This window comes from Hetaerina americana, unplaced genomic scaffold, assembly GCF_022747635.1.
Source record: "Hetaerina americana unplaced genomic scaffold, ioHetAmer1.1.p SCAF_9, whole genome shotgun sequence".
In the NCBI taxonomy this organism is placed as follows: Eukaryota; Metazoa; Arthropoda; class Insecta; order Odonata; family Calopterygidae; genus Hetaerina; species Hetaerina americana.
The window spans coordinates 78,893,325-78,917,389 of NW_027287538.1; the positions used below are offsets into that span (position 1 = coordinate 78,893,325).

Sequence of the window (24,065 nt, forward strand, 5' to 3'; positions counted from 1 at the left end):
GATACTCAATTTTTTCCATTTTCATAAAAACTCTCACAATTACTCACTCAAAAGATTTTCAAACTACAACTGAGTGCCTTTCAAATCATGAGCAAACACATTCCACAACTTTTGTTGCTGATTGCTACCATCTTCATGCTGAAGTCCGAAAATTTTCAGACTATCCAAACACAAATATCCATTGTTTTCCAAGATTATTCGGGTCTCCCACCGGGTCCACGTTAGTAGGTTTGCCGACGTTTCGATGGCCGACTCAGCCATCATCTTCATGCCCTGAAGACAATGGACGACTCGGCCATCGAAACGTCGGCAAACCTACGAACGTGGACCCGGTGGGAGACCCGAATAATCTTGGAAAACATTATTCGCCAGGAAAATACCAGATCATTCTTCACAAATATCCATTAATCACAGAGCATTATTACAATGAAAACAAGTGACTCAATTATCAAAAATATTACAGAGATATTCATGATCCAAGTAGAACATGTTACATTGTAGGTATCTTTTAAATTTATGCTTAAATACCGCAGGTCCCTTCACACTTCTGGGTAATTTGTGATACAATCTGGTGCCCATTTCCTTGGTCCCATTTCAATGCTGCAGGGCTAATGCTGCCATAATGGATGCTGTGCCTTCCTCTGGCATAATGATGATGATAGAGTTAAGAGAATATTGATGAAAGGAGAGACTTTGGTTTTCCAAACAGAATTTTCTTGTTACGACCTAGGTTTCGTTACAACATAACATCTACAGGCAAAGACATTACGCTGCGAAGAAACCTAAGTTGTAATAAAAAAAATTCTGCGTGGAAAAGCAAAGTTTATTCTTTCATCATGAAGGATTTCCACCATGTATACACAGTGTCATTTGTTTTGGGCATAGTTAATCATGTTTTTTTGAAACATGTAGAGATTTAAAAATATAATATAAATACACGGGAGTGGTAGTAGTTTTAGGGGAGGCAACCAACAGCTGAGGTCATTTGCACCATTAGGAATGGTTGGGAAAGGAGGAAGGGCGGAGAAAAACCTGGCTTCGGCATTAGTCTAATAAAAACTTCGTTGCAATTTTCCACAGTTAAAACTTTCATCATCACCTGAAGATGACACAGTGTATCGAACCCATGGTCAAAATAAAGTTTTAACTGTGGAAAATTGCAACGAAGTTCTTATTATGTCTCGATTCCACAACATCACGCCTGACTCTTCACTTTTCGTGGAATTAGTCTGTTTATATTGACGAAAGGCTCCAAGGGGTAAAAAAGTTTTAATGACCCATTTGACAGATGGCATACTGACTTAAAAGTGCTCTCCACAAAGCACCTCAAGTAGGGATAGAACTGACAAGTATCTGCTGTCTCCAGAAGTCAAACCCAGGCCCTCTGGGTAGTAAGCCAGTATGTTATTTTACGTACATAGCCAGCGCAACATCACGATCCCTGAATGCCCAGGAGTGGCAGCAAACTTCATTCCTGGGATATTTGCCTCAATGGAGCATTATGAGGTTTCAAAGTGAATATTCTGATGGCTTTCATTTGCCTTTTAAAAATTGTTAGAAAAATGGCAGCAGAGCCCCAAAATATCAAACTATAGGTTAACTTTGAATACATTTCCTCATAGTATAAATGAACAGTTCTGTTTTGCTAGGAGTCTCGTGCAGATGTCTTTCTTAATAGCAAGTGGAACTGAGTAGGGCTTTGACGCGTGTACCCCAAGAAAGATTTGCACTCGCACAAATGCCCAAATATTTACATTAATTCACTTGCTCAATTCATCGGTGATTAATTGTTAGCTGCAGACTTTCTGTCAATTCTTGTTGCGTGAAAAGTACACCATTTCAGACCATTCAAAGAAACTGCAGGAGATTCCAAGACAGTAACTTTATATGGAGTTATCTGCTAATGCACATTACAGTGCAACATTTTCAAAGATTAAAAATCAATTGCAATTCTGGACAAGGTCAATAATTTTAACACTTTGAAATTGTTGCATTGTAATCCCATTTTACTTTTATTGATATTAAGAGTAAATAGTTACCAGTGCGTCACTTGTTCATTGAAAGAGTAACAGACCTTGATTTTTCAACACATTTCTGCCCTTTAATTGCCCAGTAGCACCTGATTAAATGTATTTAGTCAATACGTATTATCATCAGTATGCCGAGAGGCAAATCCGCACTTTATAAGGGGTATTTGATGTTACATGGAAAATGAGGGAGTCTCCTAATGCTTAATTTCCAAACACAAATCTCTTGACAAAAACCTAATTTCTTGAAGCAGTTTTCTGAGAAAAACAAGCCATCTTCCTGATAAATACAATACTTTCACTAAAGAATGTGAAGCCATAATTACTCTTTACCATACGGACTGCGTGTGCATAATACATTGAATGAGGAGCAGTAAGCTTATGCTATCAAGTACAAGCCTGGCTGTACCTTGACATTCCATGATTCTCCGACCATACATGCTCCAAGCAGAGCTCTGGGATAAGAGGCCTCGAGTCCACGTCGTTGCTGAATGAATCCGGCGGAGGGAGGCTGAGGAGGCGACTGTCGCTTGGAGGCATTATGGGTGCAGAGAGGTTGCCAATGGCGCTGGTGCCGCCCTGGGATGTGACGGAGAGTGGAGATGTGGCGTGGGTCAAGGTCGAGTGGAAGGGGAAGCCCAGGCGACTTGACCTGCCCAACACACTACCCATCAGAGGAGTTGATGCCTGCTGGTGACTGAGTACATGGAAGAAGCAAGCATATGAAGGCAATCAGAGGAAAGGATTTGAACTACCAGCAGCATACGTAGATTTTAAATTTCCTAACTCGAGCAAATGGCTCAGCAGGAGCAAACGATCCAGGTCGATTGACAACGTGATCCCCACAACAGTTGTCTTTTTCAATAATGTTTTTCTAATTTTTTCTAAGGACTCATTGAATGAACCCACATATAAATGGGGAATGCAAGCACCGATAAAGTTAAAAATAAATTATTCCACCATGAACTAACAGGAATTTAAGGTATTAAAGTTTAATGCTGAGACTCTCCATTGAGATTCTTAAAAAAGAAAAACTAAGATAAAGCAAACAAGACTAATTTGAAAAGCAGAACCTAGTTTCCTCAGCAAGCTACACCAATCACATGGCCAGGAAAAAACAAATGAATGGCAAAGGAAGAATATTGATAAAGGATCGCTGACACAGATTTATATTTGTCATATGATCAAAAACCATAACCATAAACACATTAATCCACCCGAAGGTTGGTCTGGTAGGTGATGGTAGAGTTCACCCAGTGCTAAGCCCGATGGCATGTGAAATTCACACATCAGGGTAGGGGGGCCAGTTCCTTTCCCTGTGCCGGTTATGGTTTCCCAGTAAGATCTGGTGAACAAAAAATCATATTGCTTGGGTGGAGCTGCAGATGCCCAGAGAGGCTTTCCCAGGAATTGAACCCAGGACCCTGTGGTCAGTAGTCCAAAGCTCTATTCCACGGACTACCGTAACCCACTGGTTGTATCGTATAATAATTAAAATAATGCAATGTACATAGGTAATGACTTATTTGCTGCAGAGTAAAACTATGTATTTGCTCGCCTGTAAGGAGAACATGGAATTATGAGGGCTAATGAATGCAAGGGAAATGATTAATGAGAAAGTACGGAGAATGCAAAAATGATTACATCAAAACATTAACTACCATTGAGAACTTTTCATTTTGTAAAATAAAAAATTTTAAGAAAGCCGAGGTATTTAAAAAATTTTTTCAAAAAAGCATATTGAAATTTCAAAGCATTTGATTATCTTTACAATTGTAATTTCATTAAATTGCTGAGGAGCCACAAAGAGAGAGTAGCATGGATAATGGAGAGTTGAGGGTACAACTACAAGAGGTCATACCCAACAATGTTGAGGGGGCTGAATGATCTATGCAGCTGCGGAGAGGTGGGGTGACTGCGGCAGGGCCCAATCCTCTGCTGCAGGTGCAGCAGAGATGCACTGCTGCGGTTCCCAAATGGCGCACTGGAGTGCTCATCGGCGGCCTGAGATGCGTTTGGGGATGTGTGCGCCTGCGCGGGGCCCGACGTGGCCGAGGCGAATGAAATGGAATGGTGCGCACTCATGTCCCCAGGCATGGAGAATGAGCCCTTGTCCTGCACCAACAATGGGCCCGTCAACTGGGCCTTCGAGGACAATTCCAGGAAGGAACTGTGCTCGAAGAAGGAGCTCTTGTTTCGGACGTACGTCTCATTGCTGATCCGACACATCAACTGGCATTCCTACCACGCAAGAGAGTAAACACAATGTCAGAGCAGCATTCCACTCATCAGTTTCCACTGTCGAGGTTTAACAGCCAACTCTTGCGTAAATGTCTTTACCAGCCATGTAAAATGCCCCGACCATGCGAGTACAAAAGAATTTCAAACCTTAAGCACAAATAATTTTGAAAACTTTTTATGATCATAGAGCATAAGCAATTGGATCTGACAGGACATATTTCAAATTACTTCCATTTTCAATGTACCGCCCAGCTATGTAATATAGAAAACTATGTAGTTTTTATGTCCATTAAATTTAGTTCAGGTTTTTAAAATCTGAAAATAGGAATTCACTGATGTATTTAATGGCATATAAAGTGCACCTTTTTTCTCAAGTCATGGTAAAAAATCCCCCTTCTTCGTACATGAAGGTTTGAATCCTGTTGGTTAACATTCAATGCTGATTGTCCCAGATGGTCAGTACTACAGACTTTGACTCCATCATATTTAGATAAATTATATTTACTCATACACGCAACATTTATTACTCAATCAAAGAATTTTGTAGCTGGGATTGTTATTAATAAGTTCATCCAAAGACTAGAAGCCTTTGAAACATGGTAGTGGAGGAGAATGCTGAATGGACAGACAAAGTGAGGAACGATGAAGTATATAGAAGACGATAGGACCATGTGGACAACTCTACGACAAAGAAGAAATAGATGGATTGGGCACACATGAGGCACCAAGGATTAGTTAGAAACATAATAGAAGGAAAAATTGAAGGAAATATCACGTGAGGAAGGCCAAGAGACAATTATATAGGGCAAATTAGGAAGGACGTAAAACAGGGAACCTATCAGAGGGTGCATAATTTCATATACATCATCATAAATCATATATTTGAGGTGTCTCATGTAACAAGGTGGATTTCCTATTTCTTAAAACAAAGATTATATGGTAAAGTTTCAAAGATGTCTACATTGCAGCATGGAGGACCCCCACACTTAAATAGCAGTACTTATTTTAATAAATAATATAATAATAATTACAATAACAATGTGATGAATATGAAGAGATGTACTTTTCAGAATATTATTGATTATATCAGGGTACTGCCAGAAAAAGTATGACTTAACCTGTAGATATCCCAGGTTTGATGCAAAAATTTTTACATATTCCATTTCACCCTATAAGAATACATTGGCTACAACTTAAAACCCTTAGTGGAAAAAATATATGGAGTCCAAATTTTCAGTTATTGTACGAGTCAATGAGATTCGTCCATAATGCAAGGTTTATCAACATAAGGCCGCTAGGAATGATGCATAAATTCCAGAATGCTTACAATTAATTTAATTGGAACAAAGTGTTTCTTTTTCATTTATTAAAATGAACTTCCACAAAGTTGAGGCTGAAACTATTGAGATACTGATGATGATGATTACTATTAAGTGACATGAATATTGCACTGCTGACTTCTATTTCAAAGTAAGAGCAAGTGAGATATTAAATTAACTTGCTCATATTTTATCACAACAGAACAGCAAGGAACTATTACATCAGTTGGTGAAGCATTGCACATTTTTGTGGACAAATAAAACATTTTCTTTGTATCACAAGTGCCTCGCTGAAATAAGGGAGCATCTTATATACCATAAAATATGCTAATTATAACAAAACTTTAAAGGTTTAAAGATGATTATAGATAGTTAAAAACATCACAACAAGGTTTACAGCACCGCCAAGCCAAAAAATTACCATTACTGCGACAGCAAGCATTTTCATTCTAGTACACAAAGAAAGCAACACATTATCCAAGCCATTACCTCCAGGAGAGCTTTCCGAATTTTCCACACACTGTGAACTCCAGTCTTGGAATTATAGACCATGCATATGCAAGGATCCTCTTCATTTGTGAACACTATTTTCTGACATGGATTGGTCATGTATGAAATATCATCTGAAATCCAATCAAATATCAGAATTTTTATGAAAAACATTTAAAAAACACAATTACTACTTCTAATAAAGAGTTTAGGAACAATTTTAATCGTCACCCTCTACAAGTCTGGCTGAAACTCACAAGTGTACATTTTCACACTACCATAAACCATAAACACAGTAATCAGTAATGGTTTATATATATATATATATAAACCATAAACACAGTAATCAACCCGAAGGTCGGTTTAGTAGGTGATGGTAGAGATCACCCAGTACTAAGCCCTATACGGCACGTGAAAATTCACACATCAGGTTATTAAGGGGGGCCAGTTCCTTTCCCTGTGCCGGTTATGGTTTCCCAGGAAGACCTGGTACACGAAAAATCACTTTAGCTTGGTTATTGCTGCAGGTGCCCAGAGTGCCTTGCCCGGGAATCGAACCCAGGACCCTCTGGTCAACAGTCCAACGCTCTACCCACTGGACTACCGCGATCCACATTAGAAAGTAAAAAACAGAGGACCCTCTCATATACATTATCAAACAATCTTTATACATTCTGAAAAATATTTTAATGCATTTGGTGGTCCCATGAACATTTAAAGGTGAAACACACTGACATGTACATGAAATTCAATTCAATTAATAAGATTAAAGGGAGATAAATGACATCATATTAACAAAGGCTTATCCTGCCCCAAATACAGTATTGGGCAATGGAGAATTGAACTTAATTTGTTTTGATCTAATTGTTATTAAGTATACTGTATGCATACTGGGCAAACCGACCCAGCACATAGATGTCCACCAGTGGCCAGTGCAATCCATTATGAGGTACACCATGACAGTCCGCTGGTCGTCCGCATTGCTATACCTTATCATCGTTATCCACCCTAGACATATTTAAAACTTGTTGCACCCTTCCCTCGCAGGACAGTCTATTTCTCACAGTAAAACATCGCACAAAATATTGAAAAAAGAAAAATTAAATATTACTGCACCATGTACCATGAATGCAACCCATGGCTTACCACCACCATATCTCCCTAAAGGTCAAGATTGGATGCATACCAATGGCCTCAGGGCTACTTACGTGCCTCTAGCCACAAGTCAATATGAAGAAAGAGAAAAATATTATTTTGGGTTATACTTTTTTGTTTTACAACATTATCTCCTTTAAACTTGATGCTTGTCCTAAATGAAGGATTTTGGAAGGTCCTCAAAACAAACATTTGTGCCGGCGATGACCTCCTCATTTCATGTGAATCATTTTCCCAAAAGCCATTTTTCAAGTTTGGAAATAAAAAACTCACTGGGGGCCAAATACGGCGAATACCGTGATTTTTGTAATAATTTGAACTTTAAACTTGCCATTGAACTATCTTGGTGGTAGAGAATATTATTCTTTGCCGAATGAGGACGTTTATCCTCGATTTCTTTGCTCCTCTGGTGCAATAATACTCTCTATTTATCATTTGTCCTTTTTGCAAGTAATCAATGCAGATGATTGCATCCCCATGCATCCCAAAAAAACCTTGACCACCAAGTTCCAAACCAGTCTCCTAAACGATTGCGTTTATTCTCCACTGAGACCAAAGGCAGCACCCATCTTGCCACGATTATCTTCACACCTGATTTTTGTGCAAAATTGAAAAAACTGCACATACCTTACCTGATATACCTGTGGCCTCAACTAGAATGGTTTGAGGCACCACTTTGTGGAAGCGATTCATATTGAAAAAGAAAACACTTAGTTTTTCCACGCATTTTATTATTCACGACCTAGGTTTCAACTTACAAAGTCATCATCAGGTGAAGCACAGAGGACACACAGCTTGAAATAGTAGAGAGGGAAGAGGAGGGGGGAGGTGTTGTTGAAGCGGGAGGAGGGGAAAGAGAAGGGAAACTGGTGTGTGTGAGTATGTGGTGGAGGGGGAGAGGGCGGTTGGGTATGGCATTAGGGTGGGTGAGGGGCTGTGGAGCAGAGGGAGGTCCAGGAGGGGGGAACAGGAGGAATACCTCTGGTAATTAACTAATATACCCTTGTGATGACTGCTCTTGGAAATTTCCAAACATTCCAAGGCATCTAATCTTAACCCTTTCATCTCTGCGAGGGCGGTTCAATAAGTACCCGTGTTTGATGACAAAAGACGTTTCTGAGGGAAGTTTATGTTATAATCATGTGCTGCCATCTATCAAACAAAAGTGAAACAAATTTAAGACTGATTTAAAGGTTAGTTTGGATTTGGCAGCCATTCGAGTAAGACGTGTTTCGTGATTTTCGCTAAGATGGAAAAAGAGCAGTATCATTCGGCAATTTGCTTTTTGTTTTTGGATGGGAAGAAATGCGAGGAGATAGAGGCAAAGTTGAATGCTGTTTATGGGGACACTTTGCCATCTATGACCACACTTAGATATTGGTTCAACGAATTTAAACATGGGCGAACATCTGTTTTTGATGAGGAGCGACCAGGACGCCCAGAAGACATGGTTACCGAGGAAATCATTCAAAAAGTCCACGCCATGATTCTCGCTGATCGACGAACGAAAGTGCGCGAAGTAGCAGAGGCCGTGGGTGTGTCGAACAGAACGGCAATTAATATTTTACATGATAAGTTGGTGATGAAAAAATTGTCGGCTCAATGGGTGCCGCGATTGCTCACGGTGGACAACAAGCTGATCCAGCAGGCAACTTCGAAGCAGTGTTTACAGCAATTTAAGCGAGATTAGAAGGTGTTTTTGCATCGAGTTATCACTGTTGATGAAACCTGGATTCATCATTACACACCAGAAACTAAGCAACAATCAAAACAATGGATTTCTCCCGGTGAATCTGCTCCAAAGAAGGCGAAGGTGGTCCGATCGGCCGGAAAGGTCATGGAGACGGTTTTTTGGGATGCAAATGGCGTCATCCTCATGGATTTTTTAGAAAATGGAAGAACAATCACTGGGAAATACTACAGCGAGTTACTGGACCACTTTGACAAAAAATTGAGGGAGACATGGCTGCATTTGGCAAAAAAGGTGTTCTTTCACCACGATAACGCACCAGCACATTCATCCGGAGTTGTCGCCACCAAACTGCATGAACTACGTTATGAATTGCTGCCACACCCCCCGTATTCACCCGATTTGGCTCCCTGTGACTTTTTCTAATTCCCTAACATGAAGAAATGGCTCACGGGAAAAAAATTAGCTCAAATGAGGAAGTTATCGCCGAGACAGGCATATTTTGGAGAGTTGGACAAATCCTATTTTTTGGAGGGGTTAAAAAAATGGCCAGAATGTCGGGAGAAGTGTATCTTTCAAAAAGGAGACTATGTTGAAAAATAAAAAAAAATGTTTTTGAAAAAATGGTTTCTTCATTTCTAACACGGGTACTTATTGAACCGCCCTCGTAAATGTAGAATCTCAGGAACAAGGTCATCAGCATGGCTATTGTCTATAAGGTGCTTGGCAAAATGGGAAGAAGAATTTCAGTTTTTAAAACAGGCATAGAGTTCTTTCACATGTTCAATGAATTTCCTCCTGGTTTGTCCAATGTAAAAAGCAGGGCACTCAACAACGCAATTTATTCACTCCACCCTTTTCCATGATGGGAATTTTGTCTTTGCTGCTGGATAAAAGGCCTAAGTTGTCGTTATTATAGAAGGCTGGTTTTATTTTGTTCTCCGGATAAGTTCTGGTCACTTTACAGGATAAATTCCCAAGAAACAGAATTCTTTTCCATTTCAAAGTGTCTTTCTTGGGGATTGATTTGAAAGTGGATGTGACAGCTATGTTTTCCTATATGATTTTTCAACTAATTCAGAGCAGAAACAGTTATTTTCAGCTATCATTCTAATGATTTGGAGTTCTTTTTGACTATTTTGTGGGCTCAAAGGGGGGGCATTTTTTGCTACAGTAATATCTAAAAAATTAAGGGACTCTTTCTTCACAGAAAACCTAATGTTCATGTCCAAGGAATTAAGAAATATCAAGAAGCTGTCGAGTTGTCTTACGTATTCCTCCCGTTCCCCTCTCCTGGACCTCCCTCTGTTCCACAGCCCCTCCCCCCCCTGACATCATACCCAACCACCCTCTCCCCCATACACACACACCAGTTTCCCTTCTCTTTCCACTTCACCAGCACCTCCCCCTCCTCTTCTCTCTCTACTACTTAATATTATGTTCACCCGATGACGGCTTTTTAAGCCGAAAACTAGGTCGTGAAAAATATAATACACATGAAAGAAGTAAGTATTTTCTTTCCCGAGATGGCTGCAACTACATCCCACGTGAACGTCAAATGATGTTTATCATTGGTTAATGCATGACCATGTTTAAACCCACTTACTCAATTTTAAAGAGTCACAAAACACAAGGCCAGATGTGTCTTGAACTTCATCCGACTCGGCTTCAATCTCTTTTAGAGTTAAACCTTTTCAATAGAATTGCATCATGAACAAATTAAACTCTTATTTTTTCATTTTTCTAAATCAACAAGTTTGCTGCTTTAATTGACCATAAAAATTAACCTCGTAATGGATATAGCTGAATATTTAACAACTGATAAACAATAATGCAAGAGACGAAGCTTACTAAAAGCAAACCCTTTTGGATAGTACGAGCGCCATCTCTTGGATTTTCTAAGGGGTTTTTGAACAACCCATGTGATATCTTTAGCAATAACACTGCCCAATGAAGACAAAAATCCAAATAAACAAGCATGGTGAAGGGGTCATAGGGAATATGAAGTGAAAGGTGTTAGCTCACTGTGCTTGACGAGGACTGGTGAGATTTCATGCAGAGGGCTGAGGAGGCAGAAGAGAGTGGGCAGTGACGAGGCCCCATCACACATCCTTGGCGACAGAGCCCTCTCCAACAGAAGGCCATACTTCATTGACCACACATTCTGAACCTGCAATGCAATATGAGAGTGCACCTTTACTCTCACTTTGAACTTCAAAATTAACATGCAAGCAGGGGAGAGAAATTTATCACTGGCCAATTTCCAGCCGCTTGACCAATAAGTATACCACGCACACGCAACAGAAGCAAACTGAAAAAACTTGCTAGCGATGCCATCACTACTTTTAAAAATATCAATAGATACCTTTGATTAAAATCAATTGTTGACCCAGAACAAGGAAACCTATTTAATTAAACAATAAGAAAAGGCATACTGTAATGTATCCTTTGTGGTCAGAAACCTTTACCTAACGGTTACACCATAGCTGCATTCATATCACCAGCATTAACTTTGCACTCAGGAAACACTAAGTTATAGACAACCCCATTTAATCTATTTATTCTCCCTCCTATTCTCAGACACCAACATTGCCAAGTCTCCCAATATCTCCCCAGTCGACTTTTCACACTTCTTAAAGTGCTCCTACCAAAACCCTCTCTACTCCCAAACACATACAAATAACTTTCTTTCCATCCAGCATATTTTCTCCCTATCTTTCCCATAACAAGTTACCATCTTCTCTCAAAGATTTAAATTTTTTCATCATACAAGTATAACTGTATCTGTATAACTCTGAGATCCTGGTCTTTTAGAACCTTTGCACTCCAAGAAAAGCTGTTGGTCATCACTTTTCACGCTGTAATCCTGTAATTGTTTCTTTAGTCAATACTAAACTTCAATTCCCATTTTCACCTAAAAAGATGTATAAATACATGCACATGACAAAGTGGTATACAGAGAAATAAGGAGCCAACTAGATCGCGAGCTTCTCTCTAGAGACCTTGACACAATCTCGGATTGGTGCAAGGAATGGGGATTAATACTTAATACAGACAATTGCGCAGTTTTGAAATTTTGGAACAAAAGAGGTGGCTATCAGGACATAAACTATGGAATAGAGGGTTCACTGCTAATAATGGCAAATCAAGTTAAATATTTGGGGGTAGTTCTAACACCACGCCTTTCATGGGGAGTATATATCAGGACATCATGCGGATTCACTTAAAAGAAACTTGCCATTTGATACAAAGAGAACAAGCGAGACTTAAAGACTTTCAGAAAGGTTCAGAACAAATTAGGAACATTGAAAACAATTTATTCACAAGTTGTAAACAAATTACATATTGCAAATACATTGGGTATATTTGTAGGTGCATGTGTATGTTAGTTGGTAGTTTGAGCGTTTGCATGGGTATGGGTTGTAAGGGGTTTTGCATAATTGTATACCATGTTTTGTTTCTGGATTGCATAAATTTGTGGCTTTTGCAAGTGGTTTTTTTCATAATTAAGAGTGGTGGTAATTAACACCCACTACCACACGCCCTTGAGGCGAATTGTGGGGTATTAAGTAGATGTAGTTGTTAAATTATGTAGTACACTTTATCATTGTTTGTGATACTAACCTGAAAAGGGAGGGATGAAATAAAATCTTCGCCTTCCTGCGTGTAGATGTTAATGTTGCTCGAGTCTACTATGCAGAGGTTTGGAACAGGGTTTACTACAACACAATGCGAAAGAAAAGCAAAGAAACCAATTAATTTAAAAATAATTACAAATATTAAATAACTCTAAAACAAAGATTAATTTAAGTAAAGTGAAAACTTCACATTGTATTAAATCATTCGCCTAGCCCAGGATTTGAGCCTGGATCTTTCTTTTCAAGACAATTGCTTGAGTCAGTCAAGATATCGAGGCATCCTCTTTACATGGAGTTCCACCTGCTTTGAAGGGACAAGATGACTTAATAAGTTACCATGCACACAAAGCAATCAAATCAGGTTGACTGCAACACAACCCATGAGGTTAAAGCCAATGTTTCAACACAAGTTCCTGGAGAATAATTTGCTATTATGATGTCTGAAGAAATTACCATCATTCCCTACTCCCAAAATTTAATCTTGTGGCAGCATACCATTGAACACGGTGGATGAGGACTCCTGGTCCTCTTCTCGATATGAGCAGAAGGTGGACCAAAGGGCATGGTGAACCGGAGACTCGGTGGTGTGGCAGCTGAGGACGGTGCGGCCATGGTTGCCCTCGCACAGACTGTCAGCGGCCGCGCCACGGCTCCACACTGTGGTCTTCCCGCTTACGTAAAGCTCATCCTCGCAGTCCTCCTCTCCGCTGGGACTTGCCTTCAGCTTCCACCATTCCTGTTTCAAAAGCAACCTAGGGCTCACACTTCAATGCCAACCTACCACCAGTACTGCTAAACTGGAGAAGGGGTGAGAATGTTCATCCATCTTTCCCCATTTCTGCATCATTTGAAACAACTGAGAACTGAGCAAACCAATGCTAGCAGTCTCTTGACTGATCAAGGCAGCTTCAGCAAAAATTGAATAGATCCTCTTGGGTGGAAATTTACAAAGGCATTCTTTTTCTAACACTACAATTAAGAAGGCAATAACTTTTGAAGCAGATTATGCTAGAAAATATTGAACTCATTCATTTATTTAATATTTAAAACAAGTGTGGGCGAGAAAAGACAATAAGTTCCTATGTTTGCACGGATAAGTGGTAACTTGCATAAAATTAGATGAAAATCAAAGGCTATTCTCACTATCATAATCCAAGGCAATCACACACAATGAATCATAAGTTTTAATATGACCTAATTGCTTGGCATTGAGTAGGAAGAGGAATGGTAAATACACCATGGACAACTTTCTATGTGTGAGCTTAGAGAGTCTGTTGATATACTTATTTGCTCTATGACAATCAAGCCATCGCAATAACACTAAAATATTACAATATATATTATGCTCTATGGGAAATATGACGAATGAATACAGTTAATGGCATTAATTGATTGAAAGTATTCATCATATATCCCTGCAGTTTCTGATGGTCAGACATCCACTGATGCTTGCCAATGTGGAAGGCAGAATATTGTTTTGGCTTTAATCTGGTTAAGGTCTCTACAAAATAAGTCGGGATCGTTTGAATTTATATCCAATAGTGAGGATGAAGAAAAATCAGGCCTTGGATAGATTTTACATTCAGCACGAAACCAGAAGGAATGGAGATATGACATTAAGGTACCAAATTGAAGCCCACATATAGTGTGGTACCAAACCACACTACATGTGGGCTTCCTCTTTCTGCAATCCCGATTTAGAATTAATCCTAGAGACATCATTGTTTAATATCTAGGAATATTGAAATCACCAGCAAATACAAAGTGGTTTTAATGATGAAAGAAGACACCTTGCTATTTCATATAGAATTTTTTTATTAGGACCTAGATTTCATTACAGGGTAACATCTCCAAGTTGAAGATGTTACACTGTAATGAAACCTAGGTCGTAACAAAAAAATTCTAGGTGGAAAAGCAAAATGTCTCCTTTCAACATGAAGGATTTCTACCATGTTACACCTGAAACCGTGTCATTTATGGTTTTTATTTCAAGAAACAATATGGTTGGCCTCAAAATGCACATCTTGCATTAAAACCAGTATTACTGCATATTAGAACATATACACAGCTTAAGACTATGCAAGGTACAAAATTTGAGATTAAAACAACATGTTCAAGATCATCCCCAAGATTTATTAGAAAATGCCCCGATTTAAGTCAAAGGGAATATCTCAAAGACTTTTCTCAACAGATATCAACAACTATGGTTAAATTGAAATATACTCAGCTCAGAAAATCCACCCTTTTTTTATAAAATGCTTCCATTAATCCACACGCAGTGAGTTAAGTATCATGATGACGATGTGACTAAGAATTGGAAGCTATACCGCAGGAATACTTGCTTTAGCTTCTAGGTTCTTCGCAGTATTTTAAATACACTGAAAATCCATTGGGCTATCGAAGTTCTTTGGGGTGAAATAAAATTGGTAGATACTTCCATTAAATGAGGCGAGGTTAGTTCCACAACTAGAACATGTACAGAAAGTTATGTAAACGCATCGACAAGCCCTCAGTGAAATATGCTAATATCGTTATCAAGACTTGATGAAAACAATGCACATTTGAAAGCCGATCAAAATGTTTTAATATCGTGCCTCCATTCGGCGACTTTTACACATCATATTGAGTAACATTTTCATCCGTGACTGATTGGCATGTCTGATATTTGTTCAGCACCATGCCGGAATCATTAACTGAAATAACAGAAACTTCCACCATAATTGATATAATAACGAATATGACTCAAGAACCACAAATTATTGTGAGACAAAAAAGAGTTACAAGAACGTAGAGTACGTGAAAACATTAAATGATCAGGCCTCGTCTTACAGCCCGCTAAATGCCATAAACATATTTCTGTTACCTTTGGCGAAGATTCAGAGATAGCAACTTGGCTAAATCGATGAAGCAATGACTCTGCTTGAAACTGAGGTTGAATTGACGGGAGTACAACCTCGCCAGGATGTCGCTTCACTTGCTGCCTACCACTTGGCACGAACTCCTATAATCAGAAACGTTGGTTTCATCAGTACATAGCGATCCCTAAGAAAGTATAACAAATGAGATTATTACCTCGACAACAATTCCAAAATAGAAAACCGCCGGCTATGTTTCGACAAATTCATGTATTACTTAATACTTGAATCTCATTATTAACTTTTTTAGCGGTTTAAGCCAACTTTTTAGTATCGTTCACACTCTTCGTGTCAATGACTCTAAAGCCTGGCAGAGCACTGAGAGCATGCATGTGTAAACTCAAGACTTTTAACTTAAGTACCGATTAGAAATATTAACCTGAGGATCAGAAGCGGCTATCATAATTTCCTTCGTTTCATCCAGATTTGCAGACGGTAGTTTTCTGCAAGTGGACGTAAATGCAGGAATATGTTCTTTTGATTACGATCAACTAAAGGCACGAGTATTAATAACTGAATCAAATGTATTTGGCGCAAGTGAACCATGCGCTTTGGCGCTGTCAATTCAGAAAACACAAACAGTAATGCAAAATCGTTCTTTACAATTTGTACATTTGCGAAGTACCAGTTAACAGCGCTAGGTGGCTACACCAGAGCTATATGAGAACAAGGTCTCTCTGTGCATTATTTTTAGGGGTCCCTCTACCCCGCCATCTAGCGCTATTGATAGATACTTCTACAAGAATGACACCTGGTAACAAACTGATAACTGGTATTCAGCGATGTGAAATGATGTTGGTCTGGATTGGTGGAATATTTTGAAATATTGAAAAGACTTCGTCAAAAACCGCCAAAAGTTTCGGTCCGCTTTGTGGAAATTATTACTCTTATGAAGGGTCAAATTTTGCTGCAGATGGCCTGTAGTGACGAAAAAGCGGCTTCTAAGGATACTCTTGAAGGTTTGTATATGATTTAACCATCATAAGTTTTGTTAAATTATCATTTCTCCCAATGTTCCCGTCAAGGGATTCACATTGTAGTGTCGAATAGAATAAGTTTTATCAATTGCACGTTTTTCACTCCCATGTACAGAGATTCGTATAATTTTCTACCATGCTGTTGACGATTTTAGGTGTTCAAATTTCAATTTTCTGTGGTGAGTTATTGAAATGGAGAAACCACCCTTCTATTACCAGTGAAGTGGTGCCAGCCCAATGCGTCTCATCAGTTTTCACTGTCGAGGTTTAACAGACAACTCTTGTGTAAATGTATTTACCAGCCATGCAAAATGCCCCGACCATGCGAGTGCAAAAGAATTTTGTTCGTTTGGTTGGTTTCTTTAGTTTCCAGTGCCGCCAATTACTTAAGACTTAAACTGGAAATAAAATGAAAGACAATAGTCTCAGAACCAATTTGTAAAACTAAGTTAGGTTGTATTCACACACTGAAACCACGTATAAAATGTTCACTGCAGGGTATCAAAGATCCGATTAAACATTTTTAGAGTCAGTCATGCTGTGTTGGCCTTTACACTTAGACTTTCAATTAAGCAGGAAAAATAAGCTTATCCCTGCAAAACTATGAAACATTATGGCACGTAGTCTCTTGAAAGCAATTGACACAAGCCAATTGCTCTACCAATTTTGTCTATTCTGTATGCATGCTTGATGGGTAAGTTGCTTGTGTCAGTATCAAACGGAACAAATTTTAAAAAGCATTTTCAATGCCAACAAATGGTCAGATTTTTGAATTACTACAGCAAATGTTAGCATGCATTACAGCAAACATTAACTCGTTCATAAGAATCCTAATAGATCACTTAGATCTATTTGAAACCACATGGATGCTGGAGGATGTGCTGGCATATATCTCTTTAAACATTGTTTGGGGTTTTGGAAATACTTCACATCCATCTCAAGATTTGCATATGTAGATGATTTGGATGTAGTTGGCCATTTAATGAAGATTGTGAAAGAAGTGTTTCTACACATTGAGACCATTAGGGCAAATAATGAAGTCAGCATTCTCCTTGTGTGTTTATTTCCTACCCACAGATTTATAGACCTTTAGAAGGAACTGTAGAATTAACTACATTAGAAAAAACTATTCAACAGTCTTGTTTATTTCTTAAGCAGGTCAAGATTTTTCACTGAATTATTCACTTGCCATTCATTGCAGTTGCTCACTTGTACATATTTAACTAAAATAAAAATCCCCTCTTTACAATATAAAACCACAAAAAAGAATTTCAAACCTTAAGCACAAGTAATTTTGAAAACTTTTTATGACCATAGAGCATAAGCAATTGGATCTGACAGGACATATTTCAAATTACTACCATTTTCAATGCACCACCCAGCTATGTAATATAGAAAACTGTGTAGTTTTTATGTCCATTAAATTTAGTTCAGGTTTTTAAAATCTGAAAATAGGAATTCACTGATGTATTTAATGGCATATAAAGTGCACCTTTTTTCTCAAGTCATGGTAAAAAATCCCCCTTCTTCGTACATGAAGGTTTGAATCCTGTTGGTTAACATTCAATGCTGATTGTCCCAGATGGTCAGTACTACAGACTTTGACTCCATCATATTTAGATAAATTATATTTACTCATACACGCAACATTTATTACTCAATCAAAGAATTTTGTAGCTGGGATTGTTATTAATAAGTTCATCCAAAGACTAGAAGCCTTTGAAACATGGTAGTGGAGGAGAATGCTGAATGGACAGACAAAGTGAGGAACGATGAAGTATATAGAAGACGATAGGACCATGTGGACAACTCTACGACAAAGAAGAAATAGATGGATTGGGCACACATGAGGCACAAAGGATTAGTTAGAAACATAATAGAAGGAAATATCACGCAAATGTTTCCCTGCAGGAACACACGTGTTTATGTCCTCTAACTGAATATATATTGTATCGACTTCTTCCTCCTTATGTTTGCTTGGCGGCATACTTGAACAATGACCAAGTTTGTTGGTTCTTCTTTTATCTCTAATAGTAATACTCTATCCCTTGCTTGTTCTATGTTTCTACGCTTCTAATATGACCTCTTGTTGGCTCTCATCCCCACTGCTGCATGTCATTCTATAATTATCACTCCTGTAATGCCCGCTATCCTTCCATCTCACCTCGCATAAACCTAAAATATTTAGATTTCCCCTTTCCATCTCTTACTTAATATTCTCCAATTTCCCTGTCCTCAACATTGTCCCAACATTCCATGTTCCTATTCTAACTACTTTGGTCTTCTTCTCCTGCGTCTTCTGTCCCGCTTCAGTTTTCCCTTGCATGGGTTTCATGGGATGACGACCACGGAAGCCTTGCCTCCCCTGCTGCCGGGCACGACACATGGCCGATTGGGCCGAGCCCCATGGTTGCCAGGACTCATATTATCTGTGGTGCCCATCAATGTCTTGGGAATGATAATTGAGGTGGTTTCCCGTTGCCTTCCTCAATAGTGTCTTTAATTTGACACCATCACTTACTGGCCGCCCCACTGGGGTCAGACGCCATTGCAGCCGCCTCACTGAGGAACAGACGCTGCGTGGACTTCCTTTCGTCTGGCTCCTAACCTTCGACCCTCTGGCATGGGTGACAGTACACTTTAATTGCCCAGCCCTATCTCCCAAGAATTTCCAAATAATAGTGCATCTGGCTCCTCCATTTGACAAAGCTGAATAAAGCAATTAAATCTCAAAAGTTATCTCTTCAAAGATTTCTACTTTCAGAAAATCACTTGTAGAGGGACCAGCACTCAAACAATACTTTCAGACAGGTGGCTCATAATATTGCCTTGACCCCTTCACGAGTGAGCCAATTGTCACCTGCACAAAACGCAGATGTATGTTAGATGGGGTAAGACTTTGAGAGATTCATTAAACGCTGATCTATTGCCAACTACACGTGTGCCGATGTCAAATGCATGTAATCATAGACCAAGAAAGTCTGAAATAAGATACAAAGCATAGGTGGGAGTAGAAATGCATAAGATAAACTAGAAAGTTTTATATTTCTTAGATTAGATTATGCATGAGATCAAAGCATTGTGATGATTGCCGAGTGCCCTCAGCAGACTTGCATCTCAATTTCACCGCCAGCGGTGGATGCAGGAGGATGGCACTCCTTGTCGGAGTCTGTTATTACATCAATTGAGAAGGCATCCGCCACCTCATGTACTACTCGTAAATGGAGGAATGGATTCATGATGCTTTCATGTGACTTAGCGTTAACAACTTCACAGAGAGATATGTATGTGGTGTCAATTTTAAATGCTTCTGGACGTTAGGAACTCATGAAAAATGTGACCAAACACTGGAGGGAACAAAATGTATTTTTGAGATGGTTGGCTGAGTTGATATGGAATGACCCTACTCTTTTCATCACATTTCCTTTCATTCTATCAGATGAATATGCCAAGCTCGCGTACAGCATTATCAGGATGAGGAAACTGTTGCCGAAAAAGTGTAGTCAGTACCTTTCAAAAAAAATGAAAATGGAACATCACATTCTGGTATGTAATGTTTTAATGTGTAATTGTATAATAGTTAGGTCCTATGGCAATTTAAAATATTTTATATGAACGGGGACAAAACAAAACACTAAGTTCCACATTATTTATATTGAAATGTTTGAATGACAAATTATGGAACTTGCTAAGTTTTGCTTTGCCTCCGTTCATTGTGAAGTTCATTAAGTTTAGCCTAATACCATTGAACTCATCATGTTGCTTGATTGGCTGATGAAATTATCACGATTATAATTATTGATGTGAAATGTTGCAATGATATACAGGAAACCACTGACATCATGTTGGAGGACCAAGAAAATTTTGAAGAGAGAGATGATTCAGAACTTGAAATGGTTTCTGATTCATCCAATGAGCCATTGGGAAAGTCAACATTGCTGAATGAAGTAAGCTTTGCATCACTTAATGGATTTATTAATAATGATTGCTCATTTGGGCGAATTATTTTTAAACAATGATAAACATCGATGGAGAAGCAAAGTTGAGAAAATCATTTCATTTTATGGGGCAAATTGCAGGAGCATCTGTTTTCATCGAGCTAAGTGTTTAAAAAAACATTTTCCCCCCCAGTCAGTGGTACCTTATGCAGATGCAAAGAGAAATCTGACTACATATTTTGAATAATTGATTATGCACTACTTGATCTTCCATTAAGACACAAAAAAAATTTTGAATTATTTATAGACAATAGTTGCAAGTCCATCGATATTTCACATTCAACCATATCTGTTGGCAGCAAATGGCTCAATGCTTGTCTAAGTGGAATTTAATGTTTAATATTGCAAATCCGACTAATTTTATGGGACTGATAAATTAACCCTTATCTTTGAGAAATATGCTTCCGGTATGGGGAGCTCACTAATACATCTGTCCCTGAACTCAACCTCAGTTTGCATTAGTCTTTCTGGTTGATCTTTCGGACATTGTCCTCAGGCCTTTTTGTATTAATTGCAGATCATTTGATATCACGATAAATTTTTGTTGGAGTATTGGGTGGCATACATTTCATTTAGAACTTAAACAGCCTTCTCTTGACATCACTTGTTCCAAAGCTCAGCTGTGGCTTATCAAGTCACTACTAGAGAAAACTGGCTCCCTTCAATGAGAACAGTGCCTGAAGTAAATAACCTAATAGGCTCTTGTGATCAAATCCATTTTTCCCTGTCTATTTCCCATTGGCATTTACACCCTCTGCCATTCACACCTGCTCGCTCAAATGTTATTGACTTAGAAGTGGTCTTGCGATAATGTAGAAACATACTCTTGTCAGCTCTTCTTCTCTGTTTGTTTGCGTAGTAACCTATGCAATTTTGTTTGCAGGCATCATTTTCATCTTGTGATGAATTAATAGTAATTACACTGAATTTCAAATTAGCAATATCTGGTGCCACTTGGATTTACACTTAACTTTTATTTTTGTATGACACTGATTTCATTGTGATGCAACATCATTTGGTACATTTTGGAGCATTTGCTCTTACCTGGTTCATGGAGTATGAAGAGGGGGAGGGCTCACTTGTCCCACGCCATGTTGAGGGAGATGTGCGGATGTTTGTGTTGAGGGCTGCTTTATGGGGGAGGGTGTGGCACAGGGCTCGTGGTCTGTTGGTGAGGAGGGGGGGAGTGGAGTCGTTTCTCAAAGGGTCCAAAAAGTGCGTCCCTCGACACAAACATAAACCATAATTCACTAATGGTTACGATTAGCCCTGTCACAGGTAATTTCCAGAAGATTTTTGATCGCCTTCTTAATTCACAGGAGAACTAACAATTTTTTCAAAATTTCAGTTTGCGGATCTAGGAAAAGAAATGGACAACATTTTAGCTGTGCTAGGACAGATAAAGAGAGGGAAGGATGTTGAGATCTTTAAGACTTGCTCTCAGGGGATGCAGGCGAGTGAAAGTTTTGATGAGGAGAAAATGTGAAAATGGTGGATTGATTCCATTAAGAACTGGCTAACCAGTCTGTGCTTTTGTAAACAGTGTGAGCATTGACAACTAGAGAACTGCATCCATTCGACTGCATTGCTTTGCTAGCTTGAGTGCTCAATTCTCTGCTGGATAGTTTTTATCTGTACATTGACATGTATTGTGCGGATGAGATTGCTTACTTAATTAATTTGTAATTATTAGTTGTTTAGATGTTATGGCAAGCATTTATCTACACCAAATCAAATATTTTCAATCTTTTAATTTACAAATAAAGTGTTGAAGAGATGATGTTCAATAATTCAAAATAAACACTGAACAAGCAATAATTATTTATGAAAATTATATTTTGTACATAAAATTCTGTAAAATGTATTAATATCCTAATAGTCACTAAATTTAATTAAATCCTGTTATGCTCTTTATGGCTGATGATTCATCAATGGCTGCCATCTCCTGGTAATTGTAGAACTCCATTGAGAATGATGCAGTTCCTGAAGACAGAGTCCTCAAGTCGGTTGAATATCCAAGTAGTTCAGCTAATGGAGCAATTGCGTGCAGAACCTTAAACACCAAAAAATATTTCAAACAAGAATAAACACAATCAACGTTCATTAAAAATGGAAATAGCTTATTCCCTATTTTATGATTATGCATGTTCACAGATGGTTTACAATTATACACTTCAGTTCCAGGTTTTACAATTGAAGGGGTCCAAATATATATACATATATACACACACATATATACACATACAAACACACACATACACATACATACACACACATACACATACAAAATGGTCATGAATAAGATCAAGCCCAGAAGTGGAACAAGTCCATCTTGTCTAGACTTTCTGAACCGAGTCGTTAGACATTTATTTCCGGAGCAGCAGCAAAGGGCAGCTGAGACAGGCTTAAGAAATTTTCAACACACAGAAGAAGTACCCGAGGTAAGCGAAGCCAAACTTAGAGCAGTGGCTTCTAGGATAGCAGTAGGCAAGTCTCCAGGCCTAGATGGAGTCCCGGGGCTGGCCATAAAGGTAGCTGCTCTGCAAGACCCAGGCTTACTTAAATAGATGCTCAATGAGTGCCTAAGAGAAGGAAGGGAAAAGCTCAGGAAATGAGGGTACTGCAGCTCAACCTCCAACATTGCAGGGTAGCACAGGATCTGCTCATGCAGACGGTGCAGGAGCTGAAGCCGGACCTGGCCATCCTCTTGGAACCCTACAGACATCTGGATACCCAACCTTGGGTGTTCGATGGAACTGGGAAGGCTGTGATCTGGTCCTGCGGGAGGTCTCCATTTCAGGATACTGGCTGCCAGACAGACCAAGTTTTGTGAGAGTAAAGGTCCAGGGTGTACATTTTTACAGCTGCTATGCACCACCCAGTTGGACTTTGGACGAGTTCCAGGATTTCCTCACCATGCTGGTTTCAGATGCAAAGGATTGCTTCCTGGTAGCCATTGCCAGCGATTACAACGCATGGGCGATGGACTGGGGCAGCAGGAGGACGAATGCAAGGGGGCAAGCCCTGCTTGAGGCTTGGTCGGCCCTAGATGTGGTCCTGCTCAACACAGGTAGCGAGCCCACCTTCGTCAAGGGAGAGTCCTCATCTATAGTGGACCTCACCTTTGTGAGTAGTAGTCTAGTGAAGGGAGACTGTTTCTCATGGTAGGTGCAGGACATTTACACCCACAGTGATCATCAGGCCATACTGTGGGAGATAAATGAGGACGCGAAGCGAGGGGCAAAACCACCAAGATCGAACTCAAGGGGCTGGAGAGCCAAGCTGTTCGAAGCTGATCCCTTTTGCAAGGCATTGGACACTAGTCCTGTGAATTATATAGAGGCGACAGAAAAGGTGGAGGAGGTCATGCGAAGGGTAACTGAAGCATGTGATGTAACTATGCCGCGGAAGAACTATAATGACAGTCGACCTGCGGTACACTGGTGGAGCGAAGGGATTGAAAGTCTTCGAAGTAAGTGTCACCGGGCCCGTAGACTAGCTCAACGGGCCCGAGGGAAGCCCACGTTTGCCACAATGGAGGAAAAGTTCAAGGACGCTAGAAGAGAACTCAAAAAGGCCATCAAGGAAGCCAAAACCGAAAGCTGGAAAGAGCTTA

General features: G+C 39.3%; 3 protein-coding genes across 4 annotated transcripts in view; 1 reads left to right on the top strand and 2 right to left on the bottom strand.

The window, feature by feature from the left end:
* shtd (anaphase promoting complex subunit 1) overlaps positions 1-15,992 on the bottom strand; it is a 106,107-nt gene extending 90,115 nt beyond the window's left edge. The window contains exons 1-8 of the mRNA XM_071597460.1: positions 15,854-15,992; positions 15,423-15,560; positions 13,055-13,295; positions 12,546-12,640; positions 10,947-11,091; positions 6,077-6,210; positions 3,889-4,268; positions 2,437-2,724 (exon numbers count right to left, since the gene is read on the bottom strand). Of these exons, the coding sequence (XP_071453561.1) occupies positions 2,437-2,724; positions 3,889-4,268; positions 6,077-6,210; positions 10,947-11,091; positions 12,546-12,640; positions 13,055-13,295; positions 15,423-15,560; positions 15,854-15,877 (1,445 nt within the window). The 5' untranslated portion in view covers positions 15,878-15,992. The remainder of the gene's footprint in view (positions 1-2,436; positions 2,725-3,888; positions 4,269-6,076; positions 6,211-10,946; positions 11,092-12,545; positions 12,641-13,054; positions 13,296-15,422; positions 15,561-15,853) is intronic.
* Positions 15,993-16,228: 236 nt separating this feature from the next.
* On the top strand, positions 16,229-22,245 carry LOC139698859 (uncharacterized). Its single transcript, XM_071597797.1, has 4 exons — positions 16,229-16,433; positions 19,891-19,997; positions 20,279-20,398; positions 21,798-22,245. Exons 1-4 carry the CDS (start codon positions 16,364-16,366, stop codon positions 21,933-21,935), a joined length of 435 nt encoding a protein of 144 aa, XP_071453898.1. The 5' UTR covers positions 16,229-16,363; the 3' UTR covers positions 21,936-22,245.
* The window catches only part of mRRF2 (mitochondrial ribosome recycling factor 2), a 45,751-nt gene continuing 43,896 nt past the window's right edge, over positions 22,211-24,065 (bottom strand). Inside the window, exon 14 of one of the 2 annotated variants that reach the window (XM_071597796.1) lies at positions 22,211-22,502. In XM_071597796.1, the coding sequence (XP_071453897.1) occupies positions 22,338-22,502 (165 nt within the window). In that variant the 3' untranslated portion in view covers positions 22,211-22,337. The remainder of the gene's footprint in view (positions 22,503-24,065) is intronic. The other variant, XM_071597795.1, reaches the window with a different exon arrangement.

What these genes read in the sequence shown, in the direction of transcription:
- LOC139698859 (XM_071597797.1), top strand. Translation starts at nt 16,364, where the DNA reads ATGAAGGGTCAAATTTTGCTGCAGATGGCCTGTAGTGACGAAAAAGCG. An exon ending in TTCTAAGGATACTCTTGAAG is followed by an intron (nt 16,434 to 19,890) that starts GTTTGTATATGA and finishes TCATTCTATCAG; the next exon opens with ATGAATATGCCAAGCTCGCG. An exon ending in AGTCAACATTGCTGAATGAA is followed by an intron (nt 20,399 to 21,797) that starts GTAAGCTTTGCA and finishes TCAAAATTTCAG; the next exon opens with TTTGCGGATCTAGGAAAAGA.